Here is a 19098-nt window from a genome sequence, read left to right as displayed (position 1 = left end):
GTCTTCGTTCAGGGATGCAAAAACCCTACCACCCCTGCAGTTAAACAAACCTCTTCCTCATTATCTTGCCTCAGATAATGGCCGAGATGACGCACCAGCCTTTGGCTGCCAAGTGACCTGCGCTTCTCTCGCAGCTGCCAGGGCACCACACGCGAGCAAGTCAAAAACATCCTGTCCATTGAGAACCTCCAGCCTGAGAGGCTTCAGCAGACCCCATCTGTCTAGGTAGCCTGAGAAGAGACGCTTTCTCACAGACAGAATAAGCCAGGCAGAAAACAGCTTTCTGAAGAAATTCCTATATACTTTTTTTTTAAATCTGCGTGCAAAACTTGCCCCTTGAACAACTGCCCTGCAGCTACTTACCAGCAGCCAGCTAAACTCTGCAACAGCGACTGAACAGAAAACAGCTAAACATTTATTATTTGGTTTTCAGCACTGGATGCAAGGCACAGACAGCAACCTACGACTCCTAGAAATATTCATTAAAGTCCACATCAAAAGCGCGGGGGGGCCTTCCAACTTCTAACCACCTTTTCTAAAGCTTTATTCCTCTCGTTTTCAGGAGATTCACACTGAACAGTAACTGATAACTCTGGAAGGAGGTCTGTACTCTCTGTCAGTGCACAATGAATCCTCCCGGCAACCAGAAACTGTCACAGTCCCACCTGACTGATCTCTGCTAGGCTTTACCAGCAATTCAGCAGGCAGACAGTGACTTGGTCGAAGTACCACATCTGAGGATAACCCACATCCTAAGGGCCCAGAACACTGTGCCTTCAAATAACGGGTTGTTCTGATGCAACTACATCTGTTTGATGTGCTAACTTAGTTAATTCATTGGGAACATTCAGTGTAGGTGAGGATCAGACCCACTAATCAAAGGGAAATGTGGCTCTGACAGACTGTGACACTTTCACCCCTAACAATCTCGGTGAAACATTTACATTAAAAGCTTGAGGACAATTTTTTTTTTTTTTATTAAAATCAGTATTAACTGTTCAACTATGATCACTTTGGTGGCTAGACCGAACAAAGCATCAAGTGTGAAAGCCATGAAATAGAAGAAATGAGAATTGGCAGAGGGAAGAAACACAACTGGAAGACTGAAGGAGACAGAGGAAGGAAGTTTGGGATTAAAGGAGAAAAAGAGGAAAGGATTGGATTATTAAAATTGTAAGATTTCTTTGCTGAGACATACCAGATGTGAAGAACAACTGGAATATCTTAAATGTCTTTTTGTCATTGGTAACACTCCTATACTCACACCCATGAAGATCACGTCTCCATCCAATACTCCCAGTCCATGGGAGAGAGAGGGAAATCCCTACCATTTAAAGCTAATTCACGGACCAGAATTCAACAGGAGCCCAGCTTCTACCCTCCTAGGCTGGCCTCTCGCACCATCATTCAGCCGCTGTTGCTCACTTGGTTTCTGGCACACGCGGCAGATACCTTCTGGGTACCAACGGGGGCAAAATTGCCAACTGAAAACTCACAGATCAAACCAGAAACTTGGCGTTTTGCTCACCCTGCCATCACTTCCAAATGGAGCTGGCCAGAAACCGTCAGGAAGGCAGGCACGTTGAAGAAATGGTTCTTTTCCGCAGATTCCTGTGTCTCATTTGATGTCTGCAAGTCAAAAACGCACAAATTAGACTACAGGTGCTTGAGTAAAGATCCCAGCTCCCAGCTGATTCCTTTTTTTCTCCTAAGAAATGGTATCAGAGTCAACCTGAACACTCCTGAGATGGAATCCAACACTGTGCTACGTCATCGTAACACAACGTTTCCCATTTCTGCTCAGACAACTAACAGCCTTGAAAACCAATTCAGGCAGAGCACACTAAAATGAAAATAACCTACAAGATAAAACTCCTGAGGACTTCTCTTTTTCGGGGTTTCAATCGCTTAATGTGGCTGTGTAGTGAAAAGCCATACCCTAAGGCGTAACACCACAGTTCCAACCTCTACCTTCAGTGATTTATGAGGAGGACATGGGCTGCAGGCATCACGACAACTTCCAGAACAAGTATGTGAGCTGCAGCACACACCGCCGGTGTCACCAAGAAAACTTGGACGTGTCGGCACAGAGGAAGAGCGCACAGTTCTTTCAGACATCTCTCAAACTAACAGGGATTGTAAATCAGATGTCCAACAATTAGTTTTAACAAGTCACTTCCCCAGCAGCTGAACTATTATGATGACAAAGCTTCACAGGGTTCGACCATCTGCCCCAAAGTTTTGAAGGGCAGTGAGTTCACGCAGAGCTAAAAGAATGGCTCTTCCCTACTCACCTCTGGCCTTTGTATGTGGAATTTTGTCAGGAGCCCTGAATTTTGCTCAAAGTAAAAAAAAAAAAATAATAAAAATAACAATTTGTGTGTTTAAACATGGGTGAGCTGAAACAGAAGTGGCATTGTAGAAAGGAAGGAGATAGTAAAATGTAAAATAAAATGTCAAGAAGGACATGTTCATCATTTAAGAAGCTGGTCTGAGAACAAAGGTGGTGGAAGCCCAGATTTTCTAGAGTAGCCGCTGAGTTCTGGCTCCCACGCAGAATAAAACATACAGCTGAAGGCCCTGTCCACCTAGAAATCTGCAAGCAGGTGGACAAATCATATCCCTTGTTTCTAGGAAATAAAAGCACACAAAATGAAAATCCTACTGGAAAATCTGCCGAAGAACAGTTTGCCCAGCAACATACAAAAGAAAGGTGGCTGTGTATCAACCCGGTCCCCAAATCTAAGTATGGATTTTTCACTCTTCCCTACCAAGATTACTGGAGACTGAGAAGGGAAGGATCTCTACCATTTGGAAGTTCAAAGCTTTACGCGACACCGCCTTCAAAATTCAACCGAGAAATGAGAAAGCGGGGGACAATCCCCTCCCTCGCCCTGCTGCCACACTGCTGCTGCAGCCCAGGGCACGCTTGGCTTTCGGGGCTGGCTCGGCTTTCCTCTTCATAAGCAAGTGAATTTGTTTCCACTGGGAAAAACAAACAAAGCAAAACACCAAAGAACAACAGTAATTGGGAGAAAAAAGCAGTGGAATATCCTCTTAAGACTTGTTTTTCCGTCTTCAAAAAGGTAGAACTTACACAATATGGAGATGGAAATATCACAACTTACACATTACGTACGCACTGAAAAACAATGTTTAGTTTCAGCTTCTGCATAACATTTCAGGTCACCACATATTTTAAGCATAAAAAAATACCTGTAACGGAAGATGTAGCAAGTTCAGTATTTGGCTATGAAAGAGCTCTGAAAAAAATCCCATTAAAGTGATGGTGTATTTGGGGGTTTTCATTTACAGGCATGAAAGAGGAATTAAAAGACCTCTGTGATGAGCCTTTTAGAAGTCATTTAAGCCCTGTGCTTCACTATTTCCCTGGTGGACACTGAGCTGACCAAAAGACAGCACTGAGCCCTTGTGGCAAAGCAAGCCACCAGCCGCCTGCGCTGCAACTGGCAGAGCACTGCGAGCAAGTTCAGGAAGGTGACTTCTCCTCTCTGCTCACCACTGGTGACAAACCTGGAGTGCTGGGTGCTGTGCTTGATACAAGAAATGCACGGACATGGCAAAGGGCCACAAAGATGAAGAAGCTGGAGCATCTTTCAAAGGAGGAGAGAGAGAGATGTGGGACTGTTCAGCCTGGAGAGGAGGCTCAGGGGGATCTCATCCACATCGATAAATACCTGAAGGGAAGGTGCAAAGAAGACGAAGCCATGTTGTTTTCAGTGGCGCCCAAAAGACAAGGCAATGGGCACAGATTAAAACAAAGAAAAAGACCACCCAGGGAAATTCCACCTGAAGACAAAAATAAACTTTAAAAAAAAAAACACCAACACAATGAAGGTGATCAAACAGTGGAATAGGCTGCCCAGAGTCTTCATCTGTGGAGATGCTCAAAACTCAACCAGACACAGTCCTGGGCAACTTGCTCTAGCTGACCCTGCTTGAGTGGCAGGAGTTGTATTAGATAATCTCTAAACTCTGTAAACAAATTGTATTTGTTTTTTACAAAGCGAAGATAAATGAGAATTTGTTTCAGCATCTTCTATATCCCAATATCATCCCCAAGCTTTAGAGGAGTCAAAGGTTCAGAGGAAAGAAACTCTGAAGCTAATCTGAGGTTTTGCTGATCCACATTCACTTCAAAATGAGTTCTTCCTTCTGAGATAAATTTGCAATACCCACTTTCCAAAGCGCAGTTCCTAGGAGTTACGCTAAGCGTAGCCAGCTCAGCTAGGCATGCCACTGCCTCTAGCCACCCTGCGCCTCCGCTTGCTTTGTCATGGGGAGGTTGCGAGGCCCGGGCTTGTTTGCCAGCCTTTGATATTCTGCAACCTGCCATTTTACTCAACGAGCTGGAAGGTGTTGCTTTTTGTTCTTAAAAAGCTTCGCTGCTCATCACAGGGATGAAACAGAGACTGTCGAAGAGCTCAGATCACAAGGCAGTTTTATCTCTTCACAGCATCACCCTGAAGAAAAGAGCGAGCCTGCCTTGCTCGCAGAGATCAATGGGAAGAGGACAATTTGCGGCTGGAACCCCAGGACGGCTTCCTTTGTTTCAGAAGATTTTGCAGTTCTAAAAAAGAAAATGAGGATGCAGAAGCAGGCCCCTATTGTTTTCTTCAAACAAAGCCAAGGTATTTGTTCAAAAACAATCAGGATATTAATAAACATCCAAACATCCACATACCACAGTCCCAGAGCCACGGCCAGAGCGCTAGAGAGCAGAGCCACGCACCACCCCAGCTTCTCCTCCTGGAAGTTTAGTTCAGCTACATTCCTCATCCCACCAGCGAAAAATCCCACCTAATCCTGTAGGATGCGACTTCTAAACAATGAGAAAGAGACGGGCTGGAAGCAGGAAGAGAACAGAAGACGACAGCCACGAAATCTCAGTGCTTCCCCCGAAGCCACAAACAGGATACAGCTGCCTCCACGAGCTGGGGCCCGGTTTATTTACGATGACTTCGTGTCATTTTTCATTCTCCGTATCAGATGTAATCTCGGCGAGGCACGGGGAAAATAGACACAACATTAAGTAGGAAAACAGAGAGACCACAGCTCAGCCGGGCTTAGAAAAACCTCTAGGCAGTTTGCGAGGCCACCCAGGTCCTGGGATGCGAGTATGTGCTTCAAGCAGCTCCTGGACTGCTTCCTACACAAGTTGAAGAGCAAACGTAGCAACTTAAACCAAGTTTTACTCCCCTTCACCTTTTTGCTGCCTCTTCACAGCTGCCCGCTTTCCCTCACTCTGAGGCACAAAGCTTGATGGGTGGGTATTAGGAGCCGGAAAAAGAAAACGAGAATCAATCCACTCGCCACGCTGGGAAGATGCCTCTCTTTTCCTCCAGAAGAGACATCTTTGGCAAGGAGGCATCCCATAATTAGCAGCTTCCCATTTCACACTGACTAACTTGCTAGAAGCGGTTCCTCTAATCTACACGTTCAAGGACCAGACAACGTTCCCAAGTATCCGTGTCCCAGATTTATGCTCAGCCTTTTAGCTCCAGCCTACTTCTTTATTCTAAATAACCGACGCTCTCCCGTCACCGGCGCAGCCTGCGATCGCTTTTCACGTTCGCGACGAGCAAGACGAAGCTCCAGCGTCGCGGTGCTTTTGTTTCAATTAGATGGCCTTGCCTGCCACTTCCCAACCAAAGAAAACCTCCTTGATAAAAGACGGGGGGGGGGGGGGGAAATAACGTGTTTGCTTTCAAGTTCTCTCCACTTCCTCGTTGAAATCTCCTCTACTTACAGTGGGGAGAGAGGGAGGGGCAATCCGGATGAAACAACACCTCGGTGTTTCAGAGCAAATGCCCTATAAATGTACTGGGATTCGACACCGACATCAAAGGCTTTTTATTCTCATTCTACATACGAGAACAACTGGATTTAGTACCTGTTTTGTTTTCCTTTCCCAATGTCTAATGATTTAATTTAAAGCCATTCACTTTGATGTCAGTTTTGTATTAACTTCCACTCGAGGCAATTAGCTTCAGGAAAGCATAAACCGTTTGATTCTGTCTTTCACTCGCTGCAAGCCAAATGCACGAAGGGCTCGGGGAAGACTTGGAAGGCTCACGGAAATCGCTGCTTTAGCTCCAGACCAGGCCCGCAATGCCACGCTGCTGAAGCTTTACAGTAGCACAGCTTTAATCCAGACCTACCCACTGCGATGTCCCATTATAAACAAGCGGGTTTCCTTTTTTTTTAGACAACCTGTAGGATTTTCAGTCTTCCCAGAAATTTCCTTGCAATTTCAGCCCTGACTCTGATCAGCTGGACTCCCGCTGGGCAACGGCAGCTGGTTCTGCTGAGAGAAACATCTTGTTAATGTGGACAGGAGCTACAGAACTACAGAGATGAACCAGGTAGAAAAAAAAAAAAAAAAAGCAGAAGCTGGGAGAGCCAGGAAAGATGAGAGCAAGCCCTCCCTCGGCTCGGTTCCAGCTTCCTCCGACCCTGCTGAGCAGCACCCTTGAAGTCCCGCTCTCCCAGGTACTGGCTGCCTCCCAGCCTGTGACACATCTCCAAAGGGGAAACACCTGACAGACACTAATCCTGGGTGCATTTAACCGGGATTCTCCCCAGCGGATACCAGCCTTCCTTGGTGCTGACAAGATTATTTTTCAGGAGGACTGAACGAATGGTAGGGGTAAGTTTCTGCACCTTCAGCAGCAGGCACGCATTTCCGGTTCCACGGGAGGTGCAGCCGTGAACTTGGAGCTCCTCAGGGATCTAGAAACTTTTACGTTCCTTCCTCTAAGCAGGTGGCAAAACAGCGAAAAACCAACCGCCTTATATCATCTCTGGATGCATTTTAGAGAAGAGTAATACCTACACCTTCCCCGCAGCAGCTGAGGGGAACAAACAAGGCAGCTTTCCAGGGAGCCAAGTGGAAAAGACAAGAGAAAGAGACCCAGAACGCAGGGAGTCTTCGATGTTGCAGACAGAGTGGGAGGCTGCCGAAAATAGCCAGGAACAGACACGCAGCCGGGTCGCAAAGACAAAAAGCGGGCAGATTTCGTAGGGAGCAGCCCCAAAAGAAGACTCAATAAAGATTCGTTCAATACACAAAATCTTCTATGGATTTTAGACTTAAATAGAAGAAAAACCTGAGGAAAGGATCTGCCCTGAGGTCCTCAGAGAGCTGGTACAGAGGAATTACTCTCGGATTAAACATAACATAAGGAGGCCTATTTCACCCTGCTGCTCTGAGTTCTCCCAGTTTCAGGGGTTACCTTGCCCTCCTTTGCGTTCTGCTAAAACCCAGCTTTCACTATTCAAAGCTCTTCCGGCCTTTTCAGTCAGTTTGTTTTAAAGAAGGCAGCACAAGCGAGAGGCTTCCCCCGTCCAGGGTTCCACCAACAGAAGATACTATTAAAAGGCGCAGAAATCTCCACGTTGGTGTCGCTGATGTTCTCAAGCAGGTTAGGGTTTGCCTGGCTGTTTTCACACTTCTGGCAGTTTCTCCGCACGCTTTCTTTTTTAAAAGCTGTAGAAAAACCTCCAATACAAAGGATTTCTCTGAAGTCTGCACCATCTTGTGATTTATTTATCTGATACTTTATCTGGTCTGCGTACTACCCTCTTCTCATTGTTCCAGTGCTTCATTTTTCAAATATTTTCTTAAATTGATTTGCCCACCAGACAGGAAAAGCAATTCCCCCCCATCCCAAGCCCTACTATGAGAACATCACAACCAGAACTATGCACAGACTAATCAGTGCACTCAAAACCAAACAAAGATAATGAGGAAGCCAAATCTATAAACAAACACAAATCCTACAGGATTAGGAGGTCTAGGAATTAAAGATCACACGCCTTCAAAAAGCCTTTCCCTTCTAACTCAGGATACCGCTTTCCCATCTCTTCAAGTCTCATGTGAAAACAGATCCTTCCTCTCTTCACTTTCCACCATCTCTAAAGAATGTGTAATTCTTTAGAATTACAGCCACCAGACGTCAGTTAGAGGATTAAAGCTGGCCGGCAGAAGATGGCTATTAAACGTACTTATTTACAGCGGATGCAGAAGTATTCTACGGCCTTAAAGGCTACTCAACCAAACCTTGCAACTTATTCCACCCACCCGAGCACAGCTAAGCTGGTGAGACTATCCATTTTATACGCTACCCAATGGAATTTAAAACAAAAAATGCAGAAAAACCAGCCCTGTCTGCTTGCGGGCTGTAAGCAGCAGGTACGTTTTAACTACTACAAATTCAGGAGCCATAGGACATCAGTTGAGGATCTGTGTTAAAACCTTACGTTCAGAATTCACCCACTTTTTTTTTTTTAAAATGCTGGATTTCATTTGCAGGTTGCTTTCACTGATTCCCATCCCCACAGTTCTTGGTTACTGCTTAACTGCAGGAGCAAGAGGAATTTATTCTCTCCCTTACCATTTGCCAGCAGTGCGTTAAGGGCTACAGTGACTGAATACAGCAGACACAGAACATGTCGACGTTTGGTTTGATCAGAAGCACAGAGAGGTTCTGAGCTTTGACGTGAGTACCACAGGAATGCTGTCACCCTCATTTTTGTCCGTCTCAAGGATCCACATCCACGGAAGGATTCATCTCCCCCAGATTTCCATGGCCAAGAAGCACTCTCACTGCGTGAGGCGGTCTTGGATCTCTGCTAGCCAAGACCATTTCTGAGCAGAGCTTTGAGGAAAGAAAACCATGCCCTCGCTAAATTAGGGCGGCTGATGAAGCAGTGCTCAGAGAAGAAAGGAGAAATCAGGGAGAACTCCCCTGAAGCCCCTTGTCTGTGGCACAGACCTTCCAATGGAATACTTTCACTGACTTGCAATGGGATACAGCACTCACTCCACGCCTTCCAAGCCCAGCTGTCACCGTGTCTCCCCAAGACAGGTATTGTCTTCCACCTAAGCAATCACACTGGAGCGAGACTAGGAGATTTGCCTTGAACTCTGTGTTAAGATCCACTTTATACAAGTTTCAGACCCGCACTTTACCACCTCAATCTCCATTTGCATCAGTGCTTCTGTTACTAGCAGCCACCTACGCTGCAGTCCTGCATCCTTTACAGCTTTCAAGTGGATACAATTTGTACCAAAGACGTAATACACCGTACAGCTGCAAACTGGATAATGTTCTCATCATCAAGTGTCGCTTGTTTTCACGTCTTAATTTGCATGCAACAGCCCGGAGTGAACCTCTGGTAGCATTAAGGGATCTCAATTAAACAGGAACAATTTAGTTTAGCTAATCAACTCTATTGTCACGGCGAGCAGAAAGCTGAGCCACATGTACTGCTCTGGACTGGTCCGGAAGGGAACCTCTACTAGCACAGGTTAGGCAGCGAGATCCTGAAGAACGAGCACGCGGAGGTTTTTTGTCACGAGGCTGCAGAGAAAGTGCAAGACATGACCCTGCAGCAAGCAACTGCTACCTCAACAGTTTTTCTTTTTGCTTACAGATGATTCACCAGCAAGGCTGGAGCCGACGAGCGTAAGTGGCAATGGATGTAATTGTTCGAGACAGAAGAGTACGTTTCAAATATAGAAGTGGGGAAAGCAGATGGAATTTCCTATGATTCATGGATGTGGGGGTTTGGAATCACGAGAAATCTGCAGGGAAGAGCTTCGTGGTTACAGTCATAATTAAGTTTCACAGGCCGTTTTGACCCACGGTGTCAAGTACTTAAGAAAATGACAGACTGTGGCGGTAGCTCGGTGGACAGACGGGGAGACTTGGCAGAACTGGCAGACATGGCAATTTCAGGGGGAAGAATTCCAACATGCAACAGGAGTAGCTTGCGGGGAAGAATATATACACGTGTGAAAAGCAGTTTTAGATACCGCTGACTTTCTTTTAAGGGGTTCTCATGGTTACAAAGAAGAACTCAGGTGAATATATTCTTAATTTCAGAGCTAAGAAGTATTTGTTTGCAGTAGGCTGTCCTGAACGTCTCATCCCATCTCTTGGGCTCTTGTGATCGCGTCCTTTTGTTTACTAAGATGTTCCACCTTCCTCTGCTACCCTTTGTAAGCCTTTCCACAGCACCAGGGAGAGAAAAACCTCGTCAGTACAAAAGGTGCTGATTAATGCACTGAACAGGACTTAAAGGAACGCATCTGTTTAACTCCGCCTCAATTATTAGTTAAGGCAAACGACTGCTATATTAAAAAACTAAATCACAGCTGTACATAAAGGGAAGCTTTTATAAAGACAAACATTTCCTCCAACCTTCAATGACTCCAGAACTGCTCTGCAAGCAAAAATCACAACGAACTCTACCCAACCCAGCCTACCTCAATCTGAAAGAGTTCCCCAGCACCTTCGCAGTCATTCGATGTGATTATGGGGGTATGGATATGCACGTAGCCATTATCCTGGAAGAGACAGAACACGAAAAGTTAACCAGCTGAAAATATCCAGTATCGACTGCAAGGATGACATCAACCAGCACACATCACGACACAGCTATTAACCCCCAACCAGGACATCCTAAGCAGCCTTTTAGGCAACTTCTGCCTTACATGGACAAAGACAGAGGACTAGCTAAATACTAGCAGGATTTGCAAATCCAAGTGTGCCTGATTATGTGTTTTCGCAGCTGTTCATCTCCACACCACTCCCCTTTCTTTTCACCTCCTCCAGTATTATTTTATTGTGTGAGCGGTTTCAATCAAATTTGATCCCCGTGGCCTCAACGCTTCAGTTTCTCCCAGCTTTTTGGAAGTTGGTGGTTGAGCAGAAGACACTGTGTTCTCCACTAAGAGAAATGTTTGGGTGTGTTAGGTAACAGAGATCACATATTGCATGGCAGAGACACCCTACAAACACCCAACCACTGTGAAAATGTCAGTCATACCTCACATTATCTTAGATACTAAAGTTAAACAGGTTTTAAGGTATACCCTGGCTTGATCATCGTCTAGGTACCCAGAGAACAGGACATTCTTTAAGACAAGAGGGAATGGCCTCAAGTTGCGCCAGGGGAGGGTCAGGTTGGAAATGAGGAGACATTTCTTCTCAGCAAGAGCGGTCAGGCATTGGGACGGGTTGCCCAGGGAGGTGGTGGGGTCCCCGTCCCGGGGGGTGTTCAAGGAAAGGCTGGACGTGGTGCTTGGGGACATGGCTTGGTGGGTGACATTGGTGGTAGGGGGACGGTTGGACCAGATGATCCTGGAGGGCTTTTCTAACCTTAATGATTCTAGGATTCTAATAACCCATTCAGGAAGTGGTTTATAGATCCAACAGAGGCTCCTGAAGGCAGGCAGGCTGTAGGAGGAGCGAACCCCTCCTTCTCTGAGATTCTCTGCAGAGCAGCAACAGGGTTTTAAAACTGCTGCAACGCAGTTTTCAGTGGATGGGTACATCAAGCAGACCTCAGACGTTCACATATTGCGAGTTAAGAGGCAAAAATGGGAGCAGAACTAGTCTCACTGATGAGATCTCTAGTGAAGCAGAGATCATACCTGTGCATGTCAAGGCAGACAAGACCCTTGAACTAACAGCTTCTGGCTGAGAACAGACAAACTTGGTTTCTCTCGTATCGCTTTAATGTCTAGCACGAGGGAACCCCTTTAAAAATCAGGGTGTGACAGCATTACCATGACACAGGCAACTATGTAGCATAACCCATTGTCTGCTCACAAAAAACACCCAAAAAGAAAGATAAAAATCAATGTTTCTAGAAGCTTACGTTCTGATTTTATCAGAATAATACAAATTCAGGGAGGGTAGCTTTAGCCTCCCAACGCAAAGCGCAGGTTCTCTGCTATCAGCCCACACAAGCTCCAAAACCTGCTGGGCACAGGTCCTACCACCCCGACACGAGATTCCAGGATACTGCCCACATTTTTTTACAGCAACCATTACCACTGCACACAAGACGCACGATTCACATTCCCTTCCAAAGCAGGTAAGGGTTCTTCTGCGTGAGCTGCACAGGTCAGACAACTGCTGTCTAAGATGGGGAGTTCACAAAAAAAGCTCCTGCACCATTCCCCTTATTAAAGCTCCTAGAATACTTCAGATCACATCATTTGCCCTAAGAAACCTGGAAATTAGTTAACATGCAAAGCAGAGATTATCATTCACACTGGAACCGTTTCACGCTGCCCATGAACAATGTTCCTACCCCACAAGGACCACAAGACTCGGGGGAAGATTTAAAGATGATATTTTAGGCTTCCACATCCAAACCAAAGGCATTTAGCATTAGTCATTCACTGCTGGCTGTAAACTATTAGGCTAAAAAAAAAAAAACCTTTTAAAGTTACAGACAGTTTAGATTAGTTTTGAATTAAAAAGAAAAGAAAAACATTTATTTTCTTTCACCATTAAGCTCTTTACAGCTCTGCACAGTGAAAACTCTGGTTATATTTTTTAAGATATCACACGCGCTGACAACGTCAAGTTTGAGATTGCAGCACTTTTGGGATGATGTAGGTGGCAATTTAGAAAAAAGACTCATTTCTGATGGAAGGAAAGCAAACAAGCCCCAGACATTCCTGGTGCTAGAACAGTCGTGACATAAGCATTTAGCGAATAGCAGGTCTGGGACCAAACCTTCCTTATCTCTTGAAAAAGAACTTCACCATAGCTGCTGCTGTTGCTGCTAAAATGATGCTGCTTTATATTTTGCAGTAGTTCTCCTCTCCTGAGCATTTTAAACAGGAAGATGTCAGTCTGAGATGGAATCAACGTGGAGAAGTAATGCCTCTGTCAGAATACAATGTTTTCTCGAATCTCAGCTGGCTTCCTCGTCCCAGTTTGAAGTTACAAACTTTTGGAGGTATCGCCATCTAGTGGCTCGACACCAGCAGACTCCCAGCAGCCAGGTTCTGTATTTTCAGCTGGCACAACGCTGGAACTAACAGCGGCTTCACCTGATGCTGCATTTCTGTTAGGCCCTTAGAACACAATCTTTTAAATACCACACAATTTTATACAGACAAGTCTCGGAGCAAGCGAGCTTTCTTTGCTACTACAAGCAAAAAATGACTGTATTCAGGATCAGAAATTCAATCTCAACAATTCCAACCCGTTCTTTGGGCTGTATTAATTACTACGTATTAATTTTGTAGCAGGAATGCTCTGCGTATGATTCTACTACAACTAAACCCAGTTCAGTTCAAGTAAAACATATTTATTTCAATGAACAGCTTTAAAAAGAAAGGGCTTGGGCGTACTGGAAAACTTTCTGCCTTATTTTCTCTACTCATGCAGAGAATCCCATGGTCTCTGTCCAGCATCTAGAGTCAGAAGTAACTCACTGCCCCCTGCTGCCACTGCCTGTACAAAGCCTGCCTGCAGCTTCAGGGTGTCAGCACGTCCATAAACACAGCTGCATCCCATCCACCAGCCTGAAATGCATTAAAAAACAGGAGCCTCTTAATCTCAGCTAACAACACCCAAGCAGACTTGTAGGACAGTAATGAAAAGGTAAGAGCTGAGAGGGGTAACACGAAGATCTGAGTCAGTTTGTCTGAAGGCTTCCTGCATCACACAGACTTCCACGTGGGAGGCGGCTTCTGTCCAAGGTCACCGCTGAGGGCCAGTGCAAGGACTCTGCGTTATGGTGTGTTCTGCAGACCACACACGCTCACAGACAATTATATTGCAGCTTAGTGAAAGGGATAAAAAAAATATATCAGGAAGTGGGTGGAAAGACAGTAACAAGGCCACAGATGTGCTAACTTCACCATAAGGAACAGCCCGGCCAAGGTCTCAGCCAGGCCCAGGCCTGAAGAGAAAACCACTACGCCCAAAATCCATTCCCTGCAGTCAACCCATCACGCTCCCTTCCTCTTAACGTGCCTCTGTGAAGCCCAAGCAGGAGTGTTTTTACACAAAAAGCTCAGCAGAGAAGGGACCTACCTGGAAGAAGGAGTGGATCGCTGCGGTGGCTTCGCTGCGGATTCTCAAGAGGGCGCTGAGCGCGTTACTCCTGCATCGTAAGTGAGGGAACTGGCGGAGGTACTCCAGCGGGTGCCTCTCCTTTGCCTTCAGGGGGAACGACTAAAAGCAGCAAGGAAAGAAAAACAAGAGGATGAGAGCTTGGAATCAATGTGGTTTTATTGCTGTGCCTCTCTCTGAGTAGTAAAACTCAGTTGTCATTACAAAGCAGAAAGAAATAAACGCTTCTCTCTGGCTTTTCTAGTTATTTTGTGAGGTTCTATTCTTACAATTTTTGAACAGAAGAGAAGAGAGTAGCACTCTGAAACGCTCCATCTTTTGGATGTTGGGCCCCCTTCAAAGCCAGCTGTTCATCTCACTACTCCAACAGCGGGCTGTTTCCAAACGTGCTTGGGGCAAATTCCCCTGCCCGCACAATCTGGAGGGTTTAACCAGTCCCTCTGCTTCCCAGATTTATGGCCAGGCCAGACCTACCAGGCAAACCACCTAGCACAGGTAACTGCTGCAGGCTGGAAGCAGCGCACGCACTCAGCTCCAACATCTGCACCTGTTTCCGTGTGGGAACTGCCCCAAAATAGAGCATTTGCAGTGTTCCTATCGGTTTTTTTTTCTCTTTTGATACACCTTATGTCCAGCGCTGACAAATCAAAGCCTGCAGGAGCATTCAGACTTAAAGGAAATCCAGTCTGAAGCACGCTCTGCTGGATACCGGGGCCTTTTCATGTTTATTCCCCAAGCGACCCTACCAGCTGGATTGCCTGCTGCGGTGACATACCAAAGCGTCACAAGGTCCCACCACACGAATGCTTTCAGCTTTCAGCTCCACGTTTTGCATCTTGTGAGGGCTTTTGACCAGTTTCCCTCGTACTTCCACCGCGCTTCCAAAAGTGAGGTCTCTAAGAAACCAAGAACAACAGCAACGAACTAGGTGTTGGTACAAAGTCAACTACAATCAGCAGAGACTGCTGTTAAATTAGGTGGCCCACCTGAGGTTTAGCACTATGGCTACGGTACCTCTTGTAACCGATGAAAAGTTATCAAATGAAGTCAAACGTGAGTGTTGGAAAAGTGAGGGGAAGAAAGGCTTTTATAAGAAGGGGTTATTGGGGGGGACAAGTCAGGCTTGTAGGAAAAAAAAAAAAAATCAAGTGATAAACAGAAGGTTCCTGGATCACCTGGAACCCTGAACCCTCTCCCAAAGAAGAATTGAGAGTAACGAACAAAACGAAGCTGGAAAACAAGTGCGTTCTTCTATTATCTTGTGATAATATATATTGTGATAATATCTATTACATAATAATAATATTACCTCGTGCTAACAGAATAGGCACACCTACCTAGGAGGTACGTTGACCCAGCCACCCCTCAGATTACCATGGTAAGAGCAAGGGCACTCTCCAGAAAGCTGAGGGACAGCCATCCCTGGCTACACTGTGTGATTCCCAAGAGGGTCCAACAGCTTTTCAGAATGCCCACGCTACTACAGCTATTAAAATTAATCCAAATTAATCTCACAGGACAAGCAGCTGAACTACAAGGCCTCAGGTAAGCAGAGACGGAGTAACCGGACCCTCTCCATCCTAAAAACATCCCCGGAGACCCCAAACTGCAGCAGTGCCTCTCCTGTGGGCAGGTGGGAGCTGCTCCTCCAGCAGTCTGGTGAGTCCCTGGCACCGCGAGGCCTGAGCAGACCTCTCCGAGCGCCGACTACCACGGATATTTCTCCAGGTATCCCAAACCCACCAACCTGCTTTCCATGCTGGGGTCAGCAACCACCTGGAGGCTTTCCAGAGAGCTCCCATCGTTGATATGCAGGAACAAAACCTCCTTCTGGGAGCGGACGGAGCGGACCCAGCCCTACAGGTGAAAAAGAAGTTGGTTATTTCTTTTTATAAAGAAATTTATATTTTTTTATTTCTTTTTATAAAGAAATTTATATTTTTTTATTTCTTTTTATAAGATCGACCCGCATCTCAGTGGAGCCGAGAATACCAAAACCGACAAAGTTTCCGTTGAAGACGGAAAGCATTTTAGCAATGTACATATCAATGTACATTAGTTATCTCCTTTCAGAACTCTTTTATTGCAACGGTGCAGGAATGCAGAGTTTTATCTTAAAACACTCGAGGCTATTCTGACAATTTTAGTACCAATGGGTTGCACGGAAGGTTCCAACTGAAAGCTGTTTTTGTATACATGCAATCATGGAATGGTTTGGGTTGGAAGGGACCTCAAAGCCCATCTAATTCCAATCCCCCGCATGGTCAGGGCCCCCTGCCCCCAGCCCAAAGAGATAAGGAAGAAATTTTTCACCACGAGGGCACTGAGGCCCTGGCCCAGGCTGCCCAGAGGAGCTGGGGGTGCCCCAGGCCCAGCAGTGCCCAAGGCCAGGCTGGGTGGGGCTGGGGGCAGCCTGGGCTGGGGGCAGGGGGCCCTGAGCATGGCAGGGGGTGGAATTAGGTGTGCTTTAAGGTCCCTCCCAACCCAAACCACTCTGTGATCCTAAGAAATAACATCTCCTTTAAAAAGAATCTAAAATTTAGAGTCAATACCAAGCCACCAGGCAGAAGTCACAGCAAATACAACCCCCTCAGCAGCTCCCCAGCTCACGAGAGCTGAGACAAAGCTGAAAAACTATCCACGGGGAGGTTCCAGCTCATCTTATGACAAGGCTACAGAGAACACCCGAGAACAGGGCCGCTTAAGCAACCAAACGGGGCCCACTTGTCCCATCGGTTTTGTCTTTTCCTTAACTGTAAGGGCCCAAGAAGTTTCAAAGACTTCAGGCTAAGCATGTGCTTCGGGGATTTTATATAGACAAAACAATTTGAATCCGTCCACGTGGACTGCCTAGACTGAACAAACTGCAAGAACTAAACAGCATCAGAAGGAAAGCGTTCTTCAAATTACGGAGTGACTACTGACCCAGATAAGGCAGGGCCACATTGAGAGATAAACACTGGAGACGTTCAAATCCAGATCACAGCAGCAAAGACACACAAAGGACATTTAAAATCTGCCTTAGGCATTTCCACAGAACCTTACGACTTCGTGCACAGTAAATGCCTACTTAATTGGGGAGGGCCGGGAAGGCAACAGCATGCAAGAACCACGAAGACTTTAAGGCCATAAACCTTATGATCACCAAAACTTCAGCCTTTCTTCCAGCCTTACGATTTCAGCAGGCGTTTACCTGGATGTCTGCTGCAGGTGTTCCACCCGGAGCAGTAAGTAATTCGAGAAACAACCAGGCTTTACCTCAGGACTCCTATCTGGCACAGCATCCTCATATTCCTAGGGCTAAAGCAACAGGTGTTTAAAAGGTATTTCAGACAGTAACATGCCTCAAACTGTTGTGCTTATCCTCAGTATTTCTGTAAATCCCCAAACATTATACTCGATGCATCATGTTTACCGTATAATGGCAAATATTTTTCTTAGTTTCTTCTCTTGCAAGTGCTCCGTAAGAAAACAAACAAAATCCCCGAACAAAGAAACATTGTTAATAGCTTCTTCCCACCTCATCAGGCAGCTCTGGGATTTGTTAAACACAGCAACGAGTCCTGCATCCTGCAACAGGAAAATATGAGCATACCCTCAGGCTTGTAACAGAGCCGCAGAGGCTGTGGCAGCCGTGTTCTGACCACTTCGTACCCCATCAGAAGCACCGTGGGGTGGGGTGACAATCCCAATTCAGTCCAGGCTGCAGTTTCCAGTAACTAAAACCTGGCCATAATAAGGTTCATTTCAAGCTATGGCAGTTCCCCAACGCAGCTTAACGCTAAAGACATTTGTGCCAGCACATGGGAAAAATAAGAAAGTAAAAAATAAAAAGGCAATATGGCCAATTTCGGCACCAGTTTATTTCAGCTTGCATTACTCACCAAACTTAAAAAGAAAAGTACCTATGCTGGCTGAGCTTTGTCCTACTCCGTTAGGCTACATCTAGGTGTGTGCAGGTTTTTGTGTCGGCACCCAGCCCTTTACAGCCTGATCCTCAAACACCTAAATTGCTTTACAAGGGGAACCATCCATCTACAACCACGGCTCTGTCAGGAACACCTGAAAACGAAGACAACTGTTTGCTGAGGAGATAGAACAAGGTCTAAAAAAGCTCAACACTGAAACTTTATCTCAGTCTACCTTGGTTCACAGCCGGAGCTGGGCATGAACGTCAGGGATCCATTTATCATCAGCTCTACCTGATGCTGCTAAAAGCCCAGACGTGGAACAAGCCCTAAAGAAAAGACTTAAGAAAAAGGCAGGACAGAGATTGTGGTTCCCTGTCCCAACCTGAGCGGACCCAAACTGACTGGAGAACGTTTTGATGCAGCCCCTCATGGGACGAGCCTCTCTCAGCACCTTGCCCCGAGTACTTCAAGCACCTGATATCCCAGCGGCCGAGCGAGCAGGGGCAGGCAGAGCTGGCGAGAGACCACACGGGAAATCAGCCGCTTTTTGAGAAAAAAACACCACACAAAATAGCAACAAACCAGCTCGCCTCCTTTCCGTACCGCCACACACCTGCACCTGCACCTCGCCCGCAGCTTCCCGGGCCCCCAGCGCCTGGCGGACCCGCAGCCGCGCCGCCGGTGCCCGCTGCTCCCTGGGCAAGGAGGAGGACGAGGAGGAGGAGGAAGAGGAGAAGATGGAGGAAGGGCAGCGGCGCAGGGCCCGCCACCCGCCCCGGGCCCCCAACATGGCCGCCCCCGGCGGGCCTCGTCCCCTCAGAGCGACCTCCGCCTCACGTGACCGCCTCAGCCAATGGCCGCCGGAGGGCCGCGGCAGGGCGCCAATCAGAAGGGAGAGCGGCAGCCCGGTCCGCCGAGCGGGCGCAAAGGCCGCTGGGAAATGTAGTTTACGATTGTGGCTTATGGGCCGTGAGGGAGCAGGGGAGGCAGTATATTGAAAAAAGCTCGTGGGTTGAGATAAGGATCCACAGATTACCACCACGGGCGGAACTGACTCAGTATAGGGAGATTAATAAAATTTATTACCTGTTATTAACAATCTAGAGCAATGTGAAACTAAAAAACAAACTAAAAACATATTTCCCCCATTCACCCTCTTCCACCTCCTACCCCTGAGGTAGGGGAACGGGGAATGGGGGCTGCAGTCAGTCCCTGACGCCTCGTCTCCGCCGCTCCTTCACGGTCACTCTCTGCCCCTGCTCCATGTGGGGTCCCTC

At 46.7% G+C, this 19098-nt stretch overlaps 1 protein-coding gene across 4 annotated transcripts in view; it reads right to left on the bottom strand.

The window, feature by feature from the left end:
• The window catches only part of NARS2 (asparaginyl-tRNA synthetase 2, mitochondrial), a 51029-nt gene extending 32345 nt beyond the window's left edge, over nucleotides 1–18684 (bottom strand). For 3 of the 4 annotated variants that reach the window (XM_040544450.1, XM_040544451.1, XM_040544452.1), the window contains exons 1-6: nucleotides 18435–18654; nucleotides 15658–15767; nucleotides 14686–14806; nucleotides 13872–14012; nucleotides 10295–10375; nucleotides 1529–1629 (exon numbers count right to left, since the gene is read on the bottom strand). In XM_040544450.1, the coding sequence (XP_040400384.1) occupies nucleotides 1529–1629; nucleotides 10295–10375; nucleotides 13872–14012; nucleotides 14686–14806; nucleotides 15658–15767; nucleotides 18435–18611 (731 nt within the window). In that variant the 5' untranslated portion in view covers nucleotides 18612–18654. Of the gene's footprint in view, nucleotides 1–1528; nucleotides 1630–10294; nucleotides 10376–13871; nucleotides 14013–14685; nucleotides 14807–15657; nucleotides 15768–18434 lie in introns of all 4 variants that reach the window. The other variant, XM_040544449.1, reaches the window with a different exon arrangement.
• Between the last annotated feature and the right edge of the window lie 414 nt (nucleotides 18685–19098).

This window comes from Cygnus olor, chromosome 1 (genome assembly GCF_009769625.2).
Source record: "Cygnus olor isolate bCygOlo1 chromosome 1, bCygOlo1.pri.v2, whole genome shotgun sequence".
NCBI lineage: Eukaryota > Metazoa > Chordata > Aves > Anseriformes > Anatidae > Cygnus > Cygnus olor.
The sequence above is the reverse complement of the archived record's forward strand: the minus strand, read 5'-3'. Positions and strand labels throughout refer to the sequence as shown.